General features: G+C 37.8%; 1 protein-coding gene across 1 annotated transcript in view; it reads right to left on the reverse strand.

The window, feature by feature from the left end:
• Nucleotides 1-948: 948 nt before the first annotated feature.
• Nucleotides 949-24,904, reverse strand: part of LOC139946229 (ELAV-like protein 1-B) — a 79,419-nt gene continuing 55,463 nt past the window's right edge. The window contains exon 6 of the mRNA XM_071943849.1: nucleotides 949-10,246. Coding sequence (XP_071799950.1) covers nucleotides 9,964-10,246 — 283 coding nt within the window. The 3' untranslated portion in view covers nucleotides 949-9,963. The remainder of the gene's footprint in view (nucleotides 10,247-24,904) is intronic.

Raw genomic sequence — 24,904 nt, forward strand, 5'->3', positions numbered from 1 at the left:
CACAGTCCTTTGGTAATTGTCAAAGACCGGGGCCCAATTTCATGGCTCTTGACAGGTTAGCGGCGAATTTGGGCTTCTGTGGTGCGTACTTCACGTTACTAGGCATTCTACGCTTACAAGGCTAGACATAGAAATTCGGCGCTTGCACGTAAACGGGGAATCGGATCGTAAGCGCAGAATTCGGCGGTAAGCAGAGCCATGAAATTGGGCCCTGTCTTCTCACTTGGTGCATCCCAACATATGCATAAAAAAACCAATCTGGAAAAATTTGGACTCAGTCGGTCATCAAAGAATTCCAAGAGCATAATGAAAGAAAAACACCCAGGCAACCTCAATAGGCTAGTTGGCAAGACACTGCTCTAGAATTGCAAGGGTCGTGGGTTCGAATCCCACCCGAGTAACATGCCTGTGATATTTTTTTTACAGGACTCGGGAAAGTACCGAGTATACAGTGCTAACACACATCGGTGTATTGGTTAAAAAAAAAAAAAAATCTTTATCCCCGATGCAATTTTAACATCTCTTGAAAACACCCTTGTTGCACAAGTGTGTGTTTTCATAGTCTTTTACCTCTTTCTAAAAAACTATGTAACTTCATTGGGAGCGGTTTCTCGTCATGCTATCCATTCCTCGTTACCAAGTAAGTTTTTACATGCCTTTGATATTTTTTCACAGGACTCTGGAAAGTACCAAGTATACAGTGCTAACACACATCGGTGTATGGGTAAAAACCAAAATTAATAAGTAAGTTTTTATTCTACAAATCATTTTGAGTAATTACCAGACGTGTCCAGTGCCTAAGATCAAAGTCTTATGGTTATTCTTTTGCTGTGTGAATAACATATCAGTGACAGTCAACAAAGAACTGCTTATTTCGCTTCAAAATCTAAAAATCCGATAATAAAAAATTATGACTTCACCAAAATTTAAAACACTGTAAACATAAACACATCATGGTTTAATTTTAAAGGAAATATCTTCCTTTCTTTTTATTTAGGTTAATTAATCCATGGCATCAAAAATAATACTTAAAACAATTAACTTTGTAGCTTACTCATTTCCTAAATGAGAATAAAAACCTTGTCAAATAATGTGACCTTTAAACTAATAAATGGTTAAAATTCTTTTTTTTACTAACGATATTTCCAGAGCTTGGTTATGGTGTACTTAAACAATAAAAAATTACTTGTCGCAAAATAAATGTGTCATTCACAAATATAACATACAGCAAGCTTATGGCTTTTTTCAAACTATCTTTTGAGTTGAACTTGGTCATCTATTAAGTTAAATGGTTTCAAAGGTTTATAAATAACACACACTCAATAGTTGGACTTTAATTCTTAATGAGGCTTTATCCGAAAGGGAATTTTTGAGATTTTAATCTTAGAATTATTTTTTAAGCACAACTGATAATAAATTTATAGTTTCAATCAAAATGTTCAACTGTATTTAACAAAAATATTTCAAAATCATTTACACATAAAATAATCCAATGTTTTTGCTGATATTCAAAATGCTAACGCTTGTCAAATTTTCAGAAACTGTTCTCAACCCCAAATACTGCAAGCTCAGTTTTTTGCACCGTTTATTTGAAAAACTGTGGCATAAGCCATACTTTTCCGACTAAAAGATGTTGTCATTTTGCCAATTTGAAAGAATTAACAAGCACTTTGATAGATCTTGTTGATTGGTGTCAATAAAATATGCTGATGAAATATCAAGTAAGATTGGCTTAGATTAACTATTGACCAATACTGACCATTAGGTATAATGCTTAAAAGTTAGCACAAAGTCTACATAATTATTTGTTATCAATTAAGCTTACAGTGGCAAGCATCATCGGTTAATCTGCAATAGTTGTCAGTCCTTGTGGCTTAATGGTAGAGCACCTGTTTTCAAGACAGTAAGTGTAGGTTCGAATCCTACCGAGGACCAGTTTTTGCAGATAGACCCTAAAGCCCGGTTCATACTTCCTGCAAATGCAAATGCAATACGAATGTTGACGTCACAAACTCGCAACGAATAATTCGCAGCGGTTCAACTTTGCTCAACTCACTTGCGAATATCGCTGCGAAAGGAGGGTTGTGAAAACAAATTTACGGCAAATTCGATTCGCATTCGCAGGAAGTATGAACCAGGCTTTATGCTATTAGAGGTACTATAGACGATGTGACCTATGTTTACATTCAAACCGCCCTCTGTTGACAAAACACTACATACGTCATGTTTCGCCGGGCACTGAGTTGCGTAGTCAAAGTAAGATTGCGAACACTTTCTTGCTGGCTGCCAAAACACAAAGGTTTTGCCCGGCGGTATGCGCGCGAATCATGTTATGGTTTTCGTGTGACGTCAGAGGTGACATCGTCTATACAGGATTGGTGGAGCTGACAGAATAGTCGCCGACCGTGTTCATGTTTTGTGTCATCAACCATATATTATATAAAGAGTAGGCCTATATAGTTGGTAACACAAGTGAGTCGGGACAAAAATGTGAACAACCATGCACAATTTTCAGCTAGAAGCACATTGCGCTTAGAGGCAGTGGACACTATTGGTAATTACTCCAAATAATTATTAGCATAAAACCTTACTTGGTGATGAGTAATGGGGAGAGGCTGGTAGTATAAAACATTGTGAGAAACGGCTCCTTCTGAAGTGGGGTAGTTTCCGAGAAAGAAGTAAGTTTCCACGAATTGGATTTCGAGACCTCAGATTTAGAACTTGAGGTCTTGAAATCATTTATCTGAAAGCACACAACTTCGTGTGACAATGTGGTTTTTTTTCCCCATTAATATCTCATAACTTCGACGAACAACGATTGAGCTCAAATTTCCATAGATTTGTTATTTTATGCATAATATGTTGAGAAACACCGAGTGAGGAGTCTGGTCTTTGACAATTACCAATAGTGTCCACTGCCTGTAATTATGGTTGTCACAGCCGAAATCAGCTGTTGCAGCTTTCAAGTTTTCAGAGACAGTTTTCTCGAACATGGAAATTTTTTATAGAAATGATGGTTATAGTAACCTCCATAGTAATTTTTTAGACTAAAAATAAACAAAGATGTTACCAATCTTGTATAGAACCTTTACAAGAGCCTTTGTCTATAAATGACTTGCACAAACATATTGCAACATAGTTCTTTAAGGTACAAATATTAAAATAATAAACACCATCAAATTATAATACACTCTTCTTCAAGTATAAACACCTGCTAATAAGTCTGATATCATAAGTGCAAGTTTTATTATATAATAAGCTATAATTATTTAGACCTAAAAAAGAAATGAAAGAACGTGACTTTGAAATTGCAGGCATTAACAAAAGCTGCCTTTAAAAAATTACACACTAAAGTAAGAGTTTCTTGACCTTTGTATCTTTAAGATCTAAGATGTTAATTCTACTAAGCTACTACCCTTTTTATCTGCTACTGTTTCTTAAAGTAAGTATTCTTCCCTGAATGAGAGAGATCTTCAACTAATTTTTGCTTCAAAATAACAAAGTTTATACAGTATATATTCTCCTCTCTGTGTTTGGCTCTTACTACTAATAATAAAAGAAAGTATAAGTTCATTTAAAATAGTTGGTCAAGTAAATAAAAAATCTGGATATTTTTATTAAACAAACTGTTGAGAATTTTGGCTCGTGTATCTAGTGGTCACATGTGTTAGCCGAACATGTGGCCTTTCTCAAACCCCGCCTAAAGCCTGCTTCATAATTCCTGCGAATGCTTCGTGCCAAGCGAATTTCATTGTGTCACAAAATGCTTCCTGATTGTTGCGTCACCAAATTGCTTCACATTCGCAGGAAGTATGAACCGGGCTTTAAGCTCAGTCTCCGGGTTGGGCTCCGTAAAGGCAGCACGGCCTTCAGGCCTGTACTGTTGGAGCAGCATTTATTTTGTACCTGGTGGTGGTTCAAACATCGGAGGGCGCTTGGAGCCCGAGCCCAAGCCGAAGTTTGAGAAATGCCCATGTGTGTCAAGTTGAATGTGAACTTCTGACCCCTGGTACGAAGCACAAGTCAAAATATGCTGAAACCAAGTGCAGACTGAGTACATGTATGCAGCTAACCAACAACTTGTAAAATAAAGCAGCTGTGATCAAAAAGAAGTGCCAAAAGGAAAGTAAGGGATTCCTTCCCATTATTTTTTGTGAACATCATTTTAAATTCGATATTTAATCCAGTCGTAAGTAAACATCTTAAATGCGGATTCTTTATAAGCATAAATACACACATACAATGGTCCTGAATAAGCTTTGAAATATTTCTTAAACAACTTTGAGTATAATTTGTATCTGAAATTACTGCTCATGATTCTTGAACAAAAAGTTTTTAGTTAACAAAAAATTAAATTTCAAAATTAATACTAAGTAAATTACTCTTCAATTCATTGAAAGCCCAAATCATTCCACTCAGCCTCTGTTATACATAATTTTCTCGTTATTCAAAACAAGTTACATTTTGTTTAATGCAATAATTAAAACAGTAGTTATCCCAATTATAGTGGGTGCATTTGTTTAGCTTCTCTTGGTCTACCCCGCGGTGCTCACTCGGGTCTGCCCCTGACAAGAGCTAATCGAACGATCACACTTGCCCTCTCGTGGTGACGGCATGCACCCCAAGTGACCCACTCCTCAAGCTGGACACTGGGGACTGACCGGGGTGAGCCCCGTCAAAGCTATTAAAACGTACCGGGGCAGACTGGGTCGACCCAAGGATGCTAAAAGAACGCACCCAGTGTAGCCCTTTCCAATACACCCTTGCATATAATGCCAACAGCGCCCTCAATGAGGTCAAAGAAAGATTGGTTAAAACTTGTAAGTGCCACGAAGACACTTCCATTGTTTGACCTCAACGATGCACTTAACGTCAAAAGCCCACACAGCGCCCTCACTGAGGAGAATTAGACCAATCATTGGTTAAACCTTGTGCGCGTCGCGTAGACATTTTGTTTGCCCTCAGCGACAGGCAGCCAATGCAAGGAGTTTATTAGAAGCCGTAGCCATGGTTCGATACACAGAATTAGCCATAGCCCTGACTAAGCCAAGCCGTAACTTTAAGTCAATGATAGCCGTTCAAGTCTTTATACTTATCAGTACATTTATCATGCTGTGGCCATTTCTACCATGTTCCCTGAATCCATTGATAAGTATAGCACTGATATTTCAAAAGGAACCACACTATGATTTCTTCCAGCCTCATTTTGCTTGGGGAAAAAAACACAAGATGGCGACAGCATGATAAATTTAAGGTTTATTTGTTTTCATTTTTTTTTCAACCTAGGATTAGTCTGTGGCTTATACTTGTGAGTTTTCATCAATGCTTTGACATCAAAAAGAAGTCCAAAGCCAGACCTAAACCTGCAGTTTGAAAAATCCCCTAGTCTTCACCACTCCATTGTCCAATTGCAAGGGCCCAATCCAATCCTGTTGAGCTTACTCCGCAGCTAATGTTTCTTATCAAAGTCATCTGCTTAGAAAATATCAGTAATGAAACAGGCATAACTAATGTACATTGCATGGCCATTTTGGCTCAAATTTGTTTGATCAACGAGTCTATTTTAGCATTACTTTATATGAATTAACTGATCATGTCCATTTTATGTATACCTAATCAATACCGTCCTTATGTTGTAAATTTGATTGATTACATGTTCAAAAAACACAAGTCACTAACTATTATTATTCTTATTAATATTATTACTCTTAATCAGCGAGTATTCTTATTAAAAGCACACACTATAGTTGCCCGTGTAAGAGTGACCGTACCTCACACCAAAAGCTTGTGAAAAAATCCATTTCACACTGTGCTACCTGCCTCGAGCACACAGTTTGCGATTTTGTTTGCCGTTAAACCTACTTTACTTTCCATTCATGTTAACATCCACAAATACATATCACATACATGTAACAGCTACAAGGAAAAAGAGTGGAATGTTGTATACTTTACACTAAACAGTGACCTAAGAAAATGTACACTAACTGACTGACTGAAAAACGAGTTTTCATAGGGGGGCGGGAAACATTTTTGTTTATATCAAAACAGCTATTTTGTTATTACTCTTTTTTTTTTAATGAGTCTTGCATATATGTCACTTCTCTTGGAAGATATATAGTAGTAAACAGAGAAGAAAAGGGAAGGAGGAGGAGGGGGGGTCAAGAGACATTCTAGGAAAGACAATTGTCAATTCTGAATTTACAAAAAGATGATAAGATGCATTGTCCGTTAATAGAGGTGTTACAGCCAGATCAGAGCAAGCTGCTAACTTCAGGTCTCAGTTTTTACTGAGCAGCCTAAAATCACAACTTAAAGTTTGGCCCAAACTTGATAAAACTTGATGGTGTTCGGATTATGGCCTATATTTCAACTATCAATATTGCTCAATATAAAACCTTTATACCTGTTCAAGTGACATGAAAAGGCATTAGTAGAGCCTACTGCATCATTTAAGAGCCTAAAAACGCAACTTGAAAATTTTGTCCAAATTTGTTAAAAATGCTGGACTTACCCCTTGTGATTTTTTCAGATTTTTGCCTATTTTCAATTTTTCATACAATAATTATAGCCTTTATAAGTGGTCACGTGTAATGAAAAGGCATCAGTAGAGCCTACTGCGTCATTTTAGAGCCTAAAATCGCAACTTGAATTTGGCCCAAATTTGTTAAAAATGCTGGACTTATCCCTTGTCGGGTTTTTTTCTTCTTCAGATTTTGCCCTAATTTTCAACTGTCAATGTTTCTCAAAATAAAGCCTTTATACTAGGTCAAGTGAGCCTTCTGCTTTATTAAAAAAAAAAACTAACCAAAAAACTTAAAAATTTGATAAAAGTGCTGGACTTACCCCTTGTAGTATTTTTAAATGTAATTTTGCATTGAACAGCTTCCATATTATTTTCCATACTCCCTGGTAAAACTCATGTCCATTCTCTTTGTTTCTTACAAAGAAGGGTGGTGAGAATTACCAAATATTATAACAAGTTAAAAATTCTGCCTGATAATTAAAAAGTGTATTCTGCATAACAAATTTGGGTGACCGGTCCCCTGGTGCAATGGCTATGTTACACATGGCAATTTGTAAAGATACGCCAGAGTACACTAAAAAAAAAAAACCTAGACAATTAAGTTCCTCAAGATCCATTTTTCAGACAGTGCCTCACTCTCACAGAGAAAATTTCAATGACATTCTAAAGCCCGTTCTTAGTTCATAATGTTTTTGCAGGGAATGTTTCGCAGGAGTTTAGCACAGCTCAACCCTTCAAATTATCCGTATGAACCAGGCTTAAAGGGAAGTTACACTTTTGGTAATTGTCAAAGACTAGTGTTCTCACCTGGTGTATCTCAACATATGCATAAAATAACAAACCTGTGAACATTTGAGCTCGATTGGTTATTGGAGTTTAGAGAAAATGATGAAAGAAAAAAAACACCCTTGTTGGATGAATTTCTGTGCTTTCATACAGGAATAAAAGACTTATAGCCAGAAGTCTTTTATTATTTTAGTGAGTAATAACCTCTATTTCAAAATCTATGCTGCTTCAGAGGGAGCCATGTCTCACAATGTTTTACACTATCAACAGCTCTCCAATGCTCGTTACCAAGTCAGTTTTTGAGTTAATATTTGTTTTGAGTTATTACCAAACGTGTACCTTCCCTTTAAAGGTGAACATGTTTTTTCCTTGATATTGCCTAGATTGACTTTTATACCAGGCTTATTTTGGTCACTGTTGGCATTGTTTTGCCAGCGTGAATCGCACCCCTATCAATTCTCTCGGTTCCAACTAATATGTGCCCTATTTTAATTCAAATTCATGAATGCGACATTGATCCTAATCCAATGAACCTGTCCTTCTCATAAACAAACAGCAACTGTACCAAGCAAACACATGTATGTTATGCCTTAGCGATCAGGTTACATTTGCTAAACAGCTAAAGCAAGCTTGTGCTGAGTTTTCGATATCGTTGATACCTGGTGGTGATGAAAAACAACTCCAGTACCACGATTGTGAAAAATTGATGCCATTACGTCATTTAGTTGGGGCAAGGGAATGTCCAGTCATCATGAAGTAACATGTTTTGATGAACTGATTCAACATTGTCACATTGTTTATGACATCACTAACAATTTTCACACACGTTTTCATAAATATTTTTTTGCAAATCTTTTGCTATCAAACAGTCTACACCCAGTGTGGTTGAATTCTGACAGTTGAGTTCTATAAAGAGTATTATCTCGCAACTTCGACGATCAGTTCAGCTCAAATTTTCACAGGTTTGTTATTTTATGCACATGTTGAGATACACTAAGTGAGAAGACTGGTCTTTGATAATTACCAAACGTGTCCACTGTCTTTAATACATCTTATTCCTCCTAGGAATGAAACAAAGTCCTCAGAGACGAGCTGAATAATGACCTGTTCATCCCGATTGAGATTGAGTAAATACACCCATGGAAGCAGTTTTCATTTCTTGTTGTATCTCAGCTCCAAGCGATATAGACTAATCCATCAACTGGTGTTCTGCACCATCAAATCCACACTCAAACATGAGGGAAAAGCATTTCAAATATCTCAAAAAAGTGACTAAATGTGCTCTTAAGAGTGCATGGACTCTGGCAAGTGATATATCCCCCATCTATTTTATTTTTATTTTTTTTATTTTTTTTTTAAATGAGAGATTGCCTTAAGGCTGGTTTATAGTCAGTTGCGCGCTGGTCGCGCGATGGTCGCACGATGAAAATCTTGACGCGCAATCATAAAAAATACACAATTCTGAGGCCTCAGTCTTAGGATCGCGCGCACGATTTCCATCGCATGACTATCGCACGACCGACTATAAACCAGCCTTTACATCACAAGAGCAGACAGCTACTACATGGTGTGAGGGCTACACGTAACGTATTTGAGCCTCAACCCAAATCAACTATCACCAGGGGCAAGTTGCCACCTACTCCTGGGGCTGAAACAGGGTTACCTCACCACAGTCCCTAAGGATGTAGGCTTGGGTATCATCTACTAAGAGCCATGGCTGGTAGAGCAGAATGAACTACCTTCCCAACTTTTTACAAAGCTGTTATGTTTAGGTGCCTTGCTCAAGGGGGCAAGTATCATGACCGGGATTCGAACCCACACTCTGCTGCTGACAACACCAGAGCTTGGGCTCAGTGAACTAGACTGCATGGCCACAAACACAACAATAACTGCCCATGGCCCTCAAAGTGAGTAAGATTGTTGCATTGCCCTGTGTTGAAGCTTTTTCACAACCCAGAGTCACTGGAGTTGAATCCCAGTTGATGGATTTGTCTAAGAAGGGAGAGAACAACAAGTTAAGCACATTTTCTTGAAATTGTGTGACCATGTTAACAAGTACATTACCGTAGGTAATAGTGAACTATTATTAGTGACAGACATTACACACAAAATTCGGTGGAGTGTTTCATAAAGATTCTACTAGTAACATCTCTCTCTCTCTAATAGCACCAGCTAAATGCATTCAAATAAGGTAATCGATATCCTCACAGATACATGTATAATACATTGATGAAGAATAGGCAAAACTGAGAGGCAATTAAATGGAATAAATATGCAAGTTTGGTGTAGACACACACTATCGGCTAATGTAATACTGTAAGAAATTTTCCTTCAGAAACCTGTCAGTAAGCTTCCTTAATTATCTTTGGCCTTCTTCAGAGATGCTACATTTGAAAGAATAAGGAAATTGTTAATGGTTATGAATAAAGTGTATACAAGTTAATTAAGAGAGAAAAACTCATAAAGCTTTGGCTAATGCATTTCAGATGCAATACTTTCGTAGATATGTAAAGTATCTGAGATGCATTATATTTGCTTCTGAGGATGAGTCTTGGGCCGTTCCACTGCATCTTGGATACATCATCTCGCCAACTTCACACCTACGGTTCAAGACGTTCCATATGGTGCTCAGCAGGCTTGTCCTTGCATGTCCGTCATGGTTGGAAGGCGTAACTCAGGGGCCATGGACACAGTCCCTCCATCCCTGGTGTCTGCTCTTGGGTCGACGGCAATAAGTAATACCCAGGAGTGGTCGTGTTGAGGGGTGTGGTGTAGTATGCAGAGTGTGGAACGACGGTTGGTGTGAGCGCCATCGGGTTGATGGAAGGCAGAGGTTGTGTTACTGCGGCGGCAGCTGCTGTAGCGGCTAGAAGATCTCGGTCAATATTAGTATTGCGTTGACGCGTTGTCTGTCGAACACGCTCCATTGGTCTGTGTCTGTGTTTAAGACAAGTCAGTGATGGAGAACAGTAAACAGTTATTTGTTATTTGGCCCCGTGAAATTAACATCGTTTATAATATAAAAACAAATTTACTTCATTTTTCTTACAAAATGCTCACCAGATGATGTGAATGTCGGTTCCAAATTAGTCTTCTGTAAACAGGTATTTTGTGATATAGGATTTGAGGCATTGCATGGAGAGGTATCAATACATATTTGGTTTGCGGTAACACCATGTGTGTATCTACTTGCCGGGTAGAGTTTGTTCTTAGAGAACTGTCTTGCATTTATTCTACTGTCGAGGAGTAGGTATTTTGTTATTTGGTCCAGCATGATGAAATTGACATCATTTATAAAATAGTAAATTAAAATACTTCATTTTTCTTCCAGGTTTTTACCGGATAGTGTAAACTGTGGTTTCCATCTGTAAACATGTATTTGTTATTTGGCCCAGCAAGGTGAAATTAATATCCTTTTTTATATAAGTGAAGAAGTTACTTCATTTTTCATACAAATGCTCACCAGATTTTGTAGATGATGATGATGCCCATAGGCCTTCTGTATTTCTATTCAACTTTTCTTTGTAAAAACCTCACACAGAATTTGAACGAGTAGGATTTGAAACTTTGCATGGTGGTTATACGATACAGAAAGGTTTGCGGTAACACCATGTTATGATAATCTCTAAAATGAGTTGGGATGGTTCTGAAAAAAAAAACGTTGGTTTCAACTCGATGTTTCGATCAGTATGCTCTGAATTTGAATGCATTACTCAATCACTGTAAATTGCAATTCTTGTACAACCTAAAGGGGCAGTAAATAACCGTTCAAAGCATTCCATTTTAAGTATAAGAATAATAACTCTTGTGAAAACTACCTTGCCCTCTCAAAGATGAAATGCCAGGCTTGAGAACGCCCAATGTATTGCAATGTGAAGACTTGTACTTATTCAGACCTAATCTTAAGTTATGACCAAACCATCTTAACATCAATTTATTGATTGATTTGCTGGTAACTAATCACAGAGATATGGCCTCCACTCTTCTCAGATAAAACTGTCAATTGCAAAAAAAAAGAAAAATTAACCAGTGTAACAGATCCGATTCTCTGACCTTACCCTCACTAGCTTATTGACTCTCATTCTTCCAGGGCATGTTTGTGTCTTAGTAACGGACAAAGAAAGGAGGACTCGTTTTTAGATATACCAATAACAGCTGATCATTAATTCTTTACTAATGGACATGTCTGGGCAGCGTTCGATAGATGTAACGGCAACCCTCGTGTTTGTTTTTTGCCTCTGCGTTTCTGTGGCGCTGTGTTATCGAAAACCTCCGTTGGGGGACGATTCCCTCAAAAGGAATATTAATTTGTAATCACCATATGAAAGTGATATTTCACTCTTTTTTTATATTATTTTAAGTCAGTTGAGAAGGTGCTGCAGATTATAATAACAGAGCAGAGTACTTGATCATTTCTTCCTGCTTCTGTTTCTCATGAACCATGAATCGAAGTACATCATATGAAATAATTTTGCTTTCAGTTGTAAATGAAGTACAGTTCTTGTTTTTTTAATTTTATTGTTTGGGTTCATTTGCCAAAATGGTATTGATAGCTGGAAAAACGAATAGAAATGAGTCTAAGATCAATATGTCATTGAATTCTGTGCGTGACACACTACAAGTGAAAATAGAGATCCGTACCTATACAAACATTCGTCAAATTCTATTTATGAAATCTGTTTCAGTTTGGTAATGACATTGTTTAAAAAAAATTTTCTTAACATTCAGTTTCATAGTTTAAAGAAGGAGAAACTCAACCAGATATTTGAAAAAAACATATGTGGCAGATTAACTGATATCATTCTGTAAAGAATGCTGAACCTTGGTTATAGTTTGGGGAAAGATTACCCTATTTCTGTCTGGATTTAAAACTAGAATAATGCATAACAAATACGAGTGAATGGAACTCGTTTCTCAAATGATTATTTTTGTAGAAAGAGGAGTTTTTTTAATGCTTTTTTTACATTTGCTCTTAATATTTTTACTTACTTGTTCATAGATAAGCCTATGTGTTTTACCCAACAATAGAAACATCATATTGCAAGACACACTACTTCTTAAATGTAAATTTACTCAAATATGTTTATTTGGAAAGATGTCTTGTTTGTTTACTTTTTCTAACGATATTTTTAGCCTTTGCGAAAGATGCTGCTAGGGTCGAACCTAAGGCCAAACTATTTTGTGATATTTTTAAATACTAGTTTATAGATGTGTTTAATCTACATTAGAAACATCATGTTTCAACAGCCAACATACACACACACGACTTCTTAAATTTCAATTTTCCAAAGTGTTGAAAAGCATGCATTTTCAGTTTGAAGGAAGTAAAAACAGGACTGTCCTGGTTTTTAACAGCTACTAATGACCAGGGGCGTTAATAGCTGAGGGGCTTTAGTAACTATTAATGGATCCAGCTAAGGGCAAGGTCCCGTCTCACTGGGATGGTCAGAAGCAACGTCAAAAGACAATGTCAACATCTTTCCATTAATAATTGACAGTGTAGTTTTCAACAAGTCTGGAAAGATGTAATTTCTAGAAAGTAGGTTGGAGGCAATTATTTATTTCGATACAGAGAGATGAGTATCAAAGTGTGCACAATAGAAAGATATACTATCATGCCATCTGTCTAAATGGTCACCACATGTGTCGTATTTATGGTAGAGAGAGTCGTAATTTACCATTATCTGCACTTTTCGCACTAATGACGTCACTTTGGCTCAAATTGACCGGATGTCAGACAAACATTCTACCACTAGCTCTTATGCCATCAATGCATCAGCGCGTCAGTTTAGGATCAGCGTGTCTGCCAGTGCTGAAAAATAGGCAGACGTGCACAATATAGTCGCTGCTGTGGCCAAAGTGACCCTGCCAAAGTCGCCGTTTTGAACACGTCCTTACAGTCAAGTCAAGCTTGGACATGTCCGCACCCGTTTGTTAGTGAACTTTGACACGTTGTCTGATATCTAGGTACAGAAATCTGTTAGTGCAGAGTGCATTCATATTCCACACCAGTTTAAACTGACCATCTTATTATGATTGGATAACACTGATGTTTGTGTGGACCAAAGTAAACCAAAACCACATGAGAAAAAAAAAATAAACAAAATGGAAGTCCCCAAAAGCTTTTACACAGTACTAATAAGTAAGGTAACTATAACGGTAAACTTGCAGGTACAATTGTGTAAGATCTATTGTGGGAGAAGTGTTTGATCTGAGAAGAATTGTCATGGTCTCGATGTTTCAAATGCTTACTCTGCTTGTCTCATGCACATGCAAATAAGTAGAAAATACTGTTTGAAGCGTCAAGACCACATCAGTTCTAATGAGAACCCAACACTTCTCCTGAAAGAGTTTTCACATGGTTGTACCCACAACTTTACTATTGGGTGCGTTCATTTAGCTTCCCTGGGTCGACCCCCGTCTGCCCCGGTACGTTTGAATTGACGGGGCTCACCCGGGTCAACCCCCAGTGCCCTGCTTGTGGAGTGGGGGTCACCTGAGGTGCATGCCGTCACCACGAGAGGGCGAGTGTGATTGTTCGATTAACTCTTGTCAGGGGCCCTTCCGAGTTCATCGAACGCACCCTTTGATAGCTTCCTTATCGTCCACACCATGCAAAGCTCCAAACACCAGTTACAAATAAATCTTAAAAAAACCAGTAAATTGCTACTCTGTGAAGTGAAATAGAATCGATAGCTAAGTGTAGAAACAATCAACACATCCACGGATTAGCTTTTAAACTTAACAAAATGTCACAGACTGAAAAACAGCTTTATCGGATTGTGTATTTTTTTCAAAATCTTCTGCGCTCATCATCAATAGATTAAGAGGGGAAGAGGAAAGGAAAGCATTCATAGATCCATCAAGAAGATGGTTATTAAGTTCCGTCCAGACTCAGTGAGACACAATAACATCATTACCTCGACGGACTCGACCCACTTCGTTAAGAAAAGGAAGAGAGAGAAAAACTACATCTGGTCGAGAGAGGGGTTGGGGAGAGCGTTAAGTGAGTGTAGATGCTGTATAAACAGCATCACTTACGAAAACAACTGAGTGAATTTCATCGCCAATTTGATTTGGTTAACTGATTGGATGTAGAAGAGAGGCTTTATGTGGAATTAACTCTTTTGTTTCTCCTTCAAAACAATGACCACTTTAATGGAAAGTCTGTTTAAAAGAGGAGATTTGGAAATGGTACTAGCTAGTGATCATTAATGTATTTATACCTGGTGCTAGAAAGTAATGTATGTACTGAGGAGAGTCTGAAAAAGGGTCTGATAAGTCATGTAATTTTTTTCAAAGGAAACTTGAATAAAGCTGGGTTCATAGATTGACTTTTGACAACATTTAAAAGAAAGGTACACTATGAAAGTTTCATGTGAAGGTTTCAGCTGCATTCTTGCTGAGAAAACGGCGCAAACTGTCACAGTATTTTCCCCAAAAATGTCAAATTCATTTAATGTAAAGCTAATTGATGGCGAGTATCAACCGCATCTCTCGCCGCATCATTTTGAACGTGGAAGGAAGGGCTAGGTTTGAGTCTGGACCCGGCCTCTTCACATTAATATGTTGCTAAAGCCATCAGCCAAGCATTAGATGTGGCTGCTGATACAAACTAACAACTTTTTATACAAACAAAAAGTGCCAGAAACCTGTTAGGCTGTTTGTATTGGGGAATGGGTGGGGGGGGGTATAATGATTTTGCTGTTTTCTTTGGTTAAGGAAACTGTATTTCATGATGAGTATGACAAGAAGTACAGATTTAGTTTTCATTGAAGAATAATCATATCAGTTTCAATTTTCCAGCAGCAAAACCTTCATCGCGAGGGGTGGCTCATGTTTTGATAAAATATCGTACAATAATGACATGTTTTTTCCAGTGTTCTTGTGTTAATATTTAGTCATCATGATGAGCAATACCTTGAGTACATATTTCACAGCGCGCTTGTTATTTCAGAATTACTTTACTACTGTCAAACTATTACATACTGCATACCCCCATTAGGGAGCTGAGATGGTTTAAGGAGTAATTTAAGGCCCAGTGACCAGGGGTAATAATGTGAAGCGCTTTGGGACGCCCTTCGGGTGTGAAAAGTGCCGTATAAAAACGGGGTATTAGTATTAATATTATTATTACAAAAGTTTGACAATGGTCGTAACCCCACAAGTATACTTAGGATATGTAAAATATGCCAATTTTTAATTTTTTTATTATTTTTTATTTAGAAGGCCGGGGACCATTCATCCTCATGAAGTTCTCTGATACTTTCGATCTCAACATCTCATTCATTGGCCAATGAAACTTCCACTTTCCAGTTTAAAAAGCATCATAAAGCCATTATACACTTTCGGTAAACAGTATTGTCCAAGTCCCACACTTCGTGTATCACAACTTACATATAAAATAACAAAACTGTGAAACTTTATGCTCAATGGGTCATCGAAGTCAGGAGAAAAAAAAACACTCTTGTTTCCCCACGTTTTGCCGTTTCATGACATGTCCTTAAAACAAATCCGTAATTCTTGCTATTGAGAATTGATACTGTTTTAATGTTTTCTCAAAAAATAAAGCATTTCATGGAATAATATTTCAAGAGAAGTCTTTCACCATTACCTTCTGTAAACCCTGTAAATTACTTGAAAATCTATGAACTTTTTTTTTTTTTTCTGTACCGAAAGTGTATAATGGCTTTAAAACTCACGAGTTTGTTTGTTGTGTTTCGTCTTTTGTTTTCATTTGTTTTGTTTCGCTTTGCAACTGCTGGAGCATAAAAACATTTTTTTTCAGAATGTGTTGTATTTTGTAGGTGTGGATGTTTTGTGGGGTGGTTGGATAACACATCAATGTTAATCACCTTGACAGGCTGGGTCTAAAAGGCACTGAACACTTTTGGTAACTACTCAAAATAATTGTTAGAATAAAAACTTACTTGGTAACGAGCAACGGAGAGCTGTATTGATAGTAAAAAACATTGTGAGAAACGGCTTTCTCTGAAGTAACTTAGTTTTAGATATCTGAACAAGCACACAAATTTGTGCAACAAGGTTTTTTTTGTCTTCAGTATTCTTTTGCAATTTCGATGACCATTTGAGTCCAAATTTTCACAGGTTTGTTGGGAAACAGCAAGTGGAAATACTGGTTTTTGACAGTTACCAAAGATGTCCAGTTCCTTCAAAGATGATTTTACTTTCTAAGTCCTTCTTAGACTGCAGCGGAAAAAAACTCCTCATTTTGATTTCTATGTGTGTGACACATTCCACAACTCTATCCATCTCAGCATTATGCCTAGTCATGTGTGCGCTAATCTACCAGACATTCTCTCACAGAAGAAGAAAAAAAATATCTATAACCCAATTTATTATCCTCGCCTAGCAACCTAGAGGAGGGGTCTTTGCACTTTCCCCACTCCCATTGACTGTATCCGTTAGTTGTGGCGCTAGCTTAGAAATTACCTGCCTACTGCCCTTGTGTATGGCCCCCAGCAGTGCGCAGAAGAGGAGGAAAATAACCTTCGTGTTCGACCGTCACGAAACAAGGTCATCGGAGATGAGTGCAGTGATGTGTGGGGTTTTTGCTTTTTAGCAGAGGGAGTCGGAATTTTGTTCAATTATTTAAATTTTCCAGGAGGGATGCTTTGTATGTATTTCAATTCGGGACAAGTGTCTCTCAAACTTGTATGTACAATTGCATGATGGCAGTGTAGTGAGCATATGTTCATCACATGTTGCGTTTAAGAAGCTGATGTGTGTGGTAGTGAATGGTGAAGCCGATTTTAATTGCATTTGAATAATTGAGAGTAGGAGACCCATTCAGACTGTAAATGTTCGTACCTAATCCAACATTTTAAGAGTTGACTTACTCCAGTGAGTTCCAATCACATGGGAATTAAGCCGTAACCGAATTGGCGGCTACAGCTACGGCTACGACTTATTGCCACGAGTGTTGCTTTAGGTCATATACTTCCAGAGCTGCCAACATTTGCAGCTTGCAATCGGGAAGATTTTTTCCCAACAATCAGAAAGACATTTAGAATTGTTTGACAAAATGTGGCATGCAAGAGTTTCCATAAACAGGAAGATTTTCACGTTTGTTAACAATCAGAATATGGGCAGATGGGTGTATTTTTAGGGAACTCTCTGCAGAATCAGGGAGAGTTGGCAGTTCTTAGCTAGGTAGCCGTAGCTGTTGCCGCCACAGACCTGGGCCCAATTTAATAGAGCTGCTTAGCACAAAAGTTTGCTTAGCATGAATATTCTTCATTGATACAAACAGGATTACCAAACAAATGTTCTAGTTGTTGCATATTGCTTGTTACTGGTATTCAGCTGTTGTTTGCTTATCCTGAAAATCACGTGGAAATTTGGTTGGTAATCCTGTTTGTATCAAGGAAGAAATTTCAGGCTTAGCAAATTTTTGTGCTAAGCAGCTCTATGAAATTGGGCCCAGGTCTGATAGTGATGTGTGCTGCTTTAACTAGGGATCACTAGGGATGAACATTCTACCATCACCATCTCAATAACCTTAAGCAATACACCTGTTGTGGTTTCACCTAATTGCTTTTTGTACTGGAAAACAATTAGGAATATAAATGAAATTAATTGTTAAAGCCCTTCACTACAAAATACATGGTGTTGTATCCTGGCCAAAGGTTCAGTCTTGTATGATGCGATTGGATCAATCCAAAACAGTTTACTGGTACTTTTTATTGAATAATTGCAAATTGGCACTGAGAGGTTGTTATCTGTGTTTGTTATCAATCCCCATGAAATAGTGTCAGTGATTCAGTTTCATTTATTATCAAAATAATAAATTCATTTTTTTTTTTCTTGAAAGGGGGGGATAAAATTTCCATAATTCGAAATAAAGTTATTGACAAAATAGGGAGACCACCAACATAAGACCTAGATATTTCAGTTGGCAGAGCACCAGCACGTTAATCTGAAGGTGACAGGTTTAATTCCTACTCCAGTAAATTGTGGTTTTGCTAAACCTTATCAGTTTCCATTGATAGCTTCATGGAAGTAATTACAAGCAAAATAGACAAAAAAACCTAAAAATATCCCCTTTTTTATATCAGCAGGATCCATTATCAAACGGGGGGGCCTACGGCAGGATGATCCATGATCAAACAGGTATCGCTAATGCGTCTCACTCACACCCTCTTCTCAAAACAATTTAAGCTATTGTGTGGTAACTTCAAAATTTAAACATAGTTCTTCACTTTTTAAGGTTTATTTTATTTAAACCACTGAGCATCCTGGGCTTTCAACCCCTTGACCTTGATCACTGGGGTAACACCTTAGAATCAATCCCCCCCCCCAATCCCCCCCCCCAAGAAGAAGTTTTAGCTGACGTTGCTGATGTATAGTTTAAAACAAAAAGTGTTCCAACAACATATTTTGTAAAAAAAATATACCTTGTTGAATAACCATCATCAATAACTTATTCATCTTCAGCAATTTGCATAAATACACAATTTATGTCAAAGATAGCCTTGCCCTTGGTTGAATTATTGTGGATAAACTATAAAGCAGTAGCTCATTCGCTTTCTAATCAAATTTTCCCAAAGACCTTGGGAGTAAAACCCATTACTACAGCCTATTGTGTTTTTAATTTTCTATGGTTTTCGTTATCTCTCGTTTTTGCTGTGTTTTGGTATTCGACCATGGAGGAAGACAAGAATTGTGGTTTTACTGTTTTACTCCTAGCTGTAATTATGAGCACTGGTGCTGTTTGTCATTGAGCTTTAGGACCAATCAAGTAATTGGGTGAGATGGTATGACATTGGTTATTGAAGAGTGCATCCACTTAGCAGACATACAATTAATGCATATTGTATTTAGCCCCTTTCATATGATCCCCCCCCCCCCCCCCCGGTTCCATGAATTTCATAATAAGTAGGTTTTCAGACTAGAATTTAACAATGTTTTACCAATCTTTACCAATCCTGTACAAAAGCTTTATACTTTGGTTTTTCATGTTGTTAAGGCACTACAAAGGGGAATGTTTCATCAGCTGAAACTTGTACAGTTTTGTTTAGCCTTTGAGGCGAATTCTTTCGGCTATTGTTTTGCGCTTTATTAATTCTTCTTTCTTATTACTCCCATGCCTGTGAGTAACATGCCTATGATATTTTTTCACAGGACTCGGGAAAGTACTGAGTATACAGTGCTAACACACATCGGTGTATGGGTAAAAACCAAAATTAATATTCTTTATCCCCGATGCAAATTTAACATCTCATATATCATTGCGGTACCCGCTGCCAAAACATAGAATTCGAACTGCCTCTAGCTACCGGGCAACCTTGGTAGTCTAGTTGGTAAGACACTGCTCTAGAATTGCAAGGGTCGTAGGTTGGAATCCCACCCGAGTAACATGCCTGTGATATTTTTTCACAGGACTTGGGAACGTACTGAGTATACAGTGCTAACACACATCGGTGTATGGGTAAAAAAACAAAATTAATATTTATTATTATTATTGTTGTTGTAACTGGGGAAGAAACCCTATTGATGAGCAAAATTGTTCAGTCTGAGCTTAAACTGACAAACTGTAATCACAAAACCATGAACAAATCAGGGTTTAATGATTGAAATATTTGTTCATGCTTCCATCCCTCTTTATCCTAGAATGCCTCTTGCTCTAAGCATTTGTAGCAGAGATTTTCTCTCACAGATCAACACACACTTAACTGTTTTCCATAAAAGAAGAAGAAGTACCAATGCCGACAAATATTGGCAATTATTTTGGGCTATTGTGTGTGTGTGTGTGACACCCCCTAATGTTGAGTAGCGATCGACGCCCATGGTCGTCGTTAATTAGTTTGGCACGTGGAGATCCTCTTGCACTTTTGATTATGGTGTTTATTCGTCAGCGGAATATCAGGCTGCGATTCAGCGTGCTGATATTTTGTGAATAATCATCTTCTTCATGGGGGCTTTCTATTATAGACTCAGAAGACAACAGATAATTCTCTTCAGGTACACCTTAGATAATGAAATTTCAACTTGTTGTCCAGTGGACTTGGCCTACTTCAAATGTAAATAAAGTCACATAGATGAACTAATTGGAAGGCTTTTGTACTCTTCACTTTTTATTAACCAACCTAGTCTTCCTTTTGATTCCGTTGGCAGACCCAACGTCTGTCATACACTCATTGACTCATTACACCTTGCAGTGTTTTCACACACAATGCCATAGGCCCCGAGGCCGAAGTGGATTGTCGATTTCCCGTTACTCTACCCCAACACCAGAAATGATTACAGCAAGTACAGCATATATGACCACAGTGCGGTCCCACTCCCTGTGAGCCCAAAACCGAGTAGCACAGATGCCCCTTGTGGGGGTGGGTCGTGCGTGCCTTTCACTCTTATGCAGCAATGCTGGGAAACTGATCTGCCCTCCCCTGATCGCGCATTTGATCAGAAGTGTATTAACTCTGTTCTATTTTCAGAGGTGTGCAATATCAGTCGCTCCCTCTTTTACGGATAGTTTTCACAAATTTATGAAATTAACCTCAATATGATCAGACTCAACGAATTCTTCTTGTCTTGTCCGCAATGCCCCGACCCCAATTCTAGCATCCCCCAACATTGAAACCCCCCCCCGCCCCGCCTACCCCAGAGAGAATAGTATGTCATTTTATCATCATGGCTTGAACTAATCAAAGGCCAATTGCATCAGCTACCTTATGACACATGTGATAAGCAATGCCAACTCTGTTCTATTTTCAGAGGTGTGCAATATCAGTCGCTCCCTCTTTTACGGATAGTTTTCACAAATTTATGAAATTAACCTCAATATGATCAGACTCAACGAATTCTTCTTGTCTTGTCCGCAATGCCCCGACACCAATTCTAGCATCCCCCAACATTGAAACCCCCCCCCGCCCCGCCTACCCCAGAGAGAATAGTATGTCATTTTATCATCATGGCTTGAACTAATCAAAGGCCAATTGCATCAGCTACCTTATGACACATGTGATAAGCAATGCCAACTCTGTTCTATTTTCAGAGGTGTGCAATATCAGTCGCTCCCTCTTTTACGGATAGTTTTCACAAATTTATGAAATTAACCTCAATATGATCAGACTCAACGAATTCTTGTCTTGTCCGCAATGCCCCGACCCCAATTCTAGCATCCCCCAACATTGAAACCCCCCCGCCCCGCCTACCCCAGGGAGAATAGTATGTCATTTTATCATCATGGCTTGAACTAATCAAAGGCCAATTGCATCAGCTACCTTATGACACATGTGATAAGCAATGCCAACTATTGTAGTATGACAAAATACCATGTGATTTGTATTCCTTGTTCCTCAAAGCGAATTTCCTTATCAGCTTTTACCTTAATGAAATTGAGCGTTACCTGATGTTAAAAACCAGGTTAGGCTTAAGCCAGGCTAGTAAACCAGGCAGGGCTTAAGCCAGGCAAGGCTTAAAAGAAGACAGGTGTGGACAATGGCTTCCTTGACGGAGAGCTCAGACTCAACATCAGCCTCTCAAAACACAGGTCAAGTCAGGTCAGTCTACTTTAAAAGGTTCAAACGGAATCGTCTTTATTAAAGTGTCCTTTCTTGTTTTCATCCCAAAAAAAATTCATGCAAAAAAAAAACTAGAAAAGAAAAAAGTCATTGCCTGCGCAGTAGCCTCATGATAAGGTTTTAAAAAAAAAATCAATTCTCTTTGTAAACTGATAGTGAAAGTCCAAAAACGGAAAGTGTAATTTCTGTAGTTTGAGAACCCCTCCATATACCTCTTATGCTAAGTACACAAAATTGTTGTCGTTGATTCCCACCCACCCTTTCTCTACACAAAATATCTGCGATATCAAAACCGGGTAAACAGGTCACCCCTTGTGGGAAAATAACACCGAAACTGGATGATTTTCTTTGAGTCTTCCTTTTGAGGAACTGTTTTTTGTTTGGATTCACCTGAAACTGTGGTTTACATTTCAAGTCATGGTTAAAGTTGCCCACCGGGCAGTAAAGCTTAAAAGGAAAAGTGGACAAGTTTCTGTAGGTTATTTTTCTTTTTCTTTCATCTCATTTGGGAAAGGTTGCCGAAATTCCCCTTCAGGTGATGACATCATGTGTCTTCAGAAAATGTTAAACTTTCATGTGTCTATATTAATGTTTTAGATTTCTTCTTTTTTATGGGTGGGGGTGTTAATTCTTTTAATGTACAAGGAAGAAATGTTGACAAAGTAAACAAATCTGAAAATATCCCCCCAATTTCTTTGCTAATATCTCCTGATTTGCAATTGTATGGACCTAACTCCCCTTTCTTTGACTAAACCGTTTTCAAGTAAACATTCTGCCCCAGCTTCAAAGAGGATTATATAGATGCCAAAACAGTTGCTCTAGAAGTATATAAATGTAGGCACACTATTTTCAATTCTTACCAGTAAGAATTCTTGACACTACATGAGTTTTTTGCTACAATATGTTAGAAACTAAGAAAACCAGGATTTGCACTTTAACCGTTTCCCAAAATATTATCTTTCTATTAAAGCTTCCTGCAAATAAGTTCAACACCCACTTGGGGATGATCGGATAAGAAAGAGACCAAAATCAGATTACACAAAATGTGTGTTGGCCAGTCTATTCACAAACAATCCAGATATCAACCTCTGCGTTGTTGTACATCATACTCTTTTGAAATTTAATTTGAATGGTTGCTTTGCTACACGACTTCTCCCTTTTTGTCACGTCGGGTATAATAGCATGCGCGCTGCACAGGGGCTGTGTAACACACACCCCCACAAGTCTGGGTGTTAGATGCCGAGCTGTCAGGTTCAGGTTTCTTCCCAGTAATTGACATGCTCGCTCCAACACACTCCTTCTTTTCTTGGGAAGGCGGCAAAATCTACACTGGCCTCAGCCACTGTTCGATGGAAGGAAAATTAGCTTGGAGCTGGCCAAAATTGGGATTGGGTGTTCTCTTTGGTATCCATAACACAGTCATGATTATTTATGTCGTGTCATGGGAACAAGGCAAATAGCAGGGTTGTTTATGAATGTACTTAATTTGTATTTCATCAAAATACACAAAGCACAGGGTATGATATTATTGTTCAATTTTCATGGTGTGGATCTTGCCACAATGTCAAGTATTAAAAAACTACAATTTTGAGCTTGAACAACATTTATATGAAAAAATTAACGCCCCGGCCTGTTGTTTTATTCTGATCAATGTGGAATTTAGAGTAGAATTTATTTCAAACATGTTAAAAGGTGAATATGTTATTATCAAGACCTTATGAATGTAGATTAAAGCATATAGCACGGTCGAAATGAAATTCACTGTCCATCCTTGATAAACATGATTAATGGTGTCGACAAGCAAACAAGTATAATTTATTTTCACACACTATACCCGTATATGGGAAGCTTCATAACACACAGGAAAGTAATTCCTTTAAAAAAATATTATCATTAGTTTCTGAAAGACTCTACTCTGTTATCAGACCAATATTGTTCAGTGAGAAATGATTAGAGATTGTAAGACCAAGGGAAATCATCAAACTCACTCAATTTGGATTAGTGTTTAAAAAAATCACTGTAATTTTTTTCCCCCTTCTCATATTATTTGTGTCCAGGTCGAATTTTTGACATTTTCTTCAATTTTATTTATCACCACCCTACAAATCGATCATTACTCTGTGGAATATGATTTGTGTTGCGCATAGAGGCTCCTGTATTCTGTGCTGTTTAAATGTCTTGTAGTATAGTAGTATTATTAGACATATCCCTGACACCTAGAGAGTATAGTAAAAACAGCTCAACTGTATTCAATGTTTATGTGCAAGATGGAATTTCACAAAGAAAACACCAGTATTGAATTCAGAACAGACTATTTCACCCTCTCCAAAATAACACAGCATCCAGTATAAGTCAAAAGCGTTTTCTTCTATTTCAGAATTTTATACTATCACCAGTTTTATGGTTAATACACTACCTTTTGGTCATCGGAGTTGTGAGATAACTATAAAAGAAAAAAAACACCCTTGTCACATGATGTTGTGTGCTTTCATATGCTTGATTTCGAGACCTCAAATTCTAAACTTGAGGTCTCGAAATCAAATTCGTGGAAAATTACTTCTTTCTCGAAAACTACTTCACTTCAGAGGGAGCCGTTTCTCACAATGTTTTATACTATCGACCTCTCCCCATTACTCATTACAAAGTAAGGTTTTATGCTAATAATTATTTTGAGTAATTACCAATAATGTCCACTGCCTTTAATTGGGGAGTTCTATAGACTGGGACAGGCCTGGATTTTCACCGTTAGGGCAAGGCCATTTTCATTGTGCCAAAGGGCACTTCCATTGGAAAATCTTAAAGTCAATGAGAAACTTTTTGAAGGGGCACCAAGGCCGAAAACAGGGGCAACGAAGGTCATAGCCTTGGTGGCCTACCATGCGTCCTAGGCCTCAGGTGCTAAACAAATAATGTTGTGCTCAAAGTATCAGAGGATGTTAAGTACAGGTACAAAGGAAAGATCCAAAGATTTCTTCATGGGATGTAAAACATAGAATGTGGGAACTGATTTACTTTAACATGAAATTATTATTTTTACTCTTTCAACATT

This window comes from Asterias amurensis, chromosome 13 (genome assembly GCF_032118995.1).
Source record: "Asterias amurensis chromosome 13, ASM3211899v1".
In the NCBI taxonomy this organism is placed as follows: domain Eukaryota; kingdom Metazoa; phylum Echinodermata; class Asteroidea; order Forcipulatida; family Asteriidae; genus Asterias; species Asterias amurensis.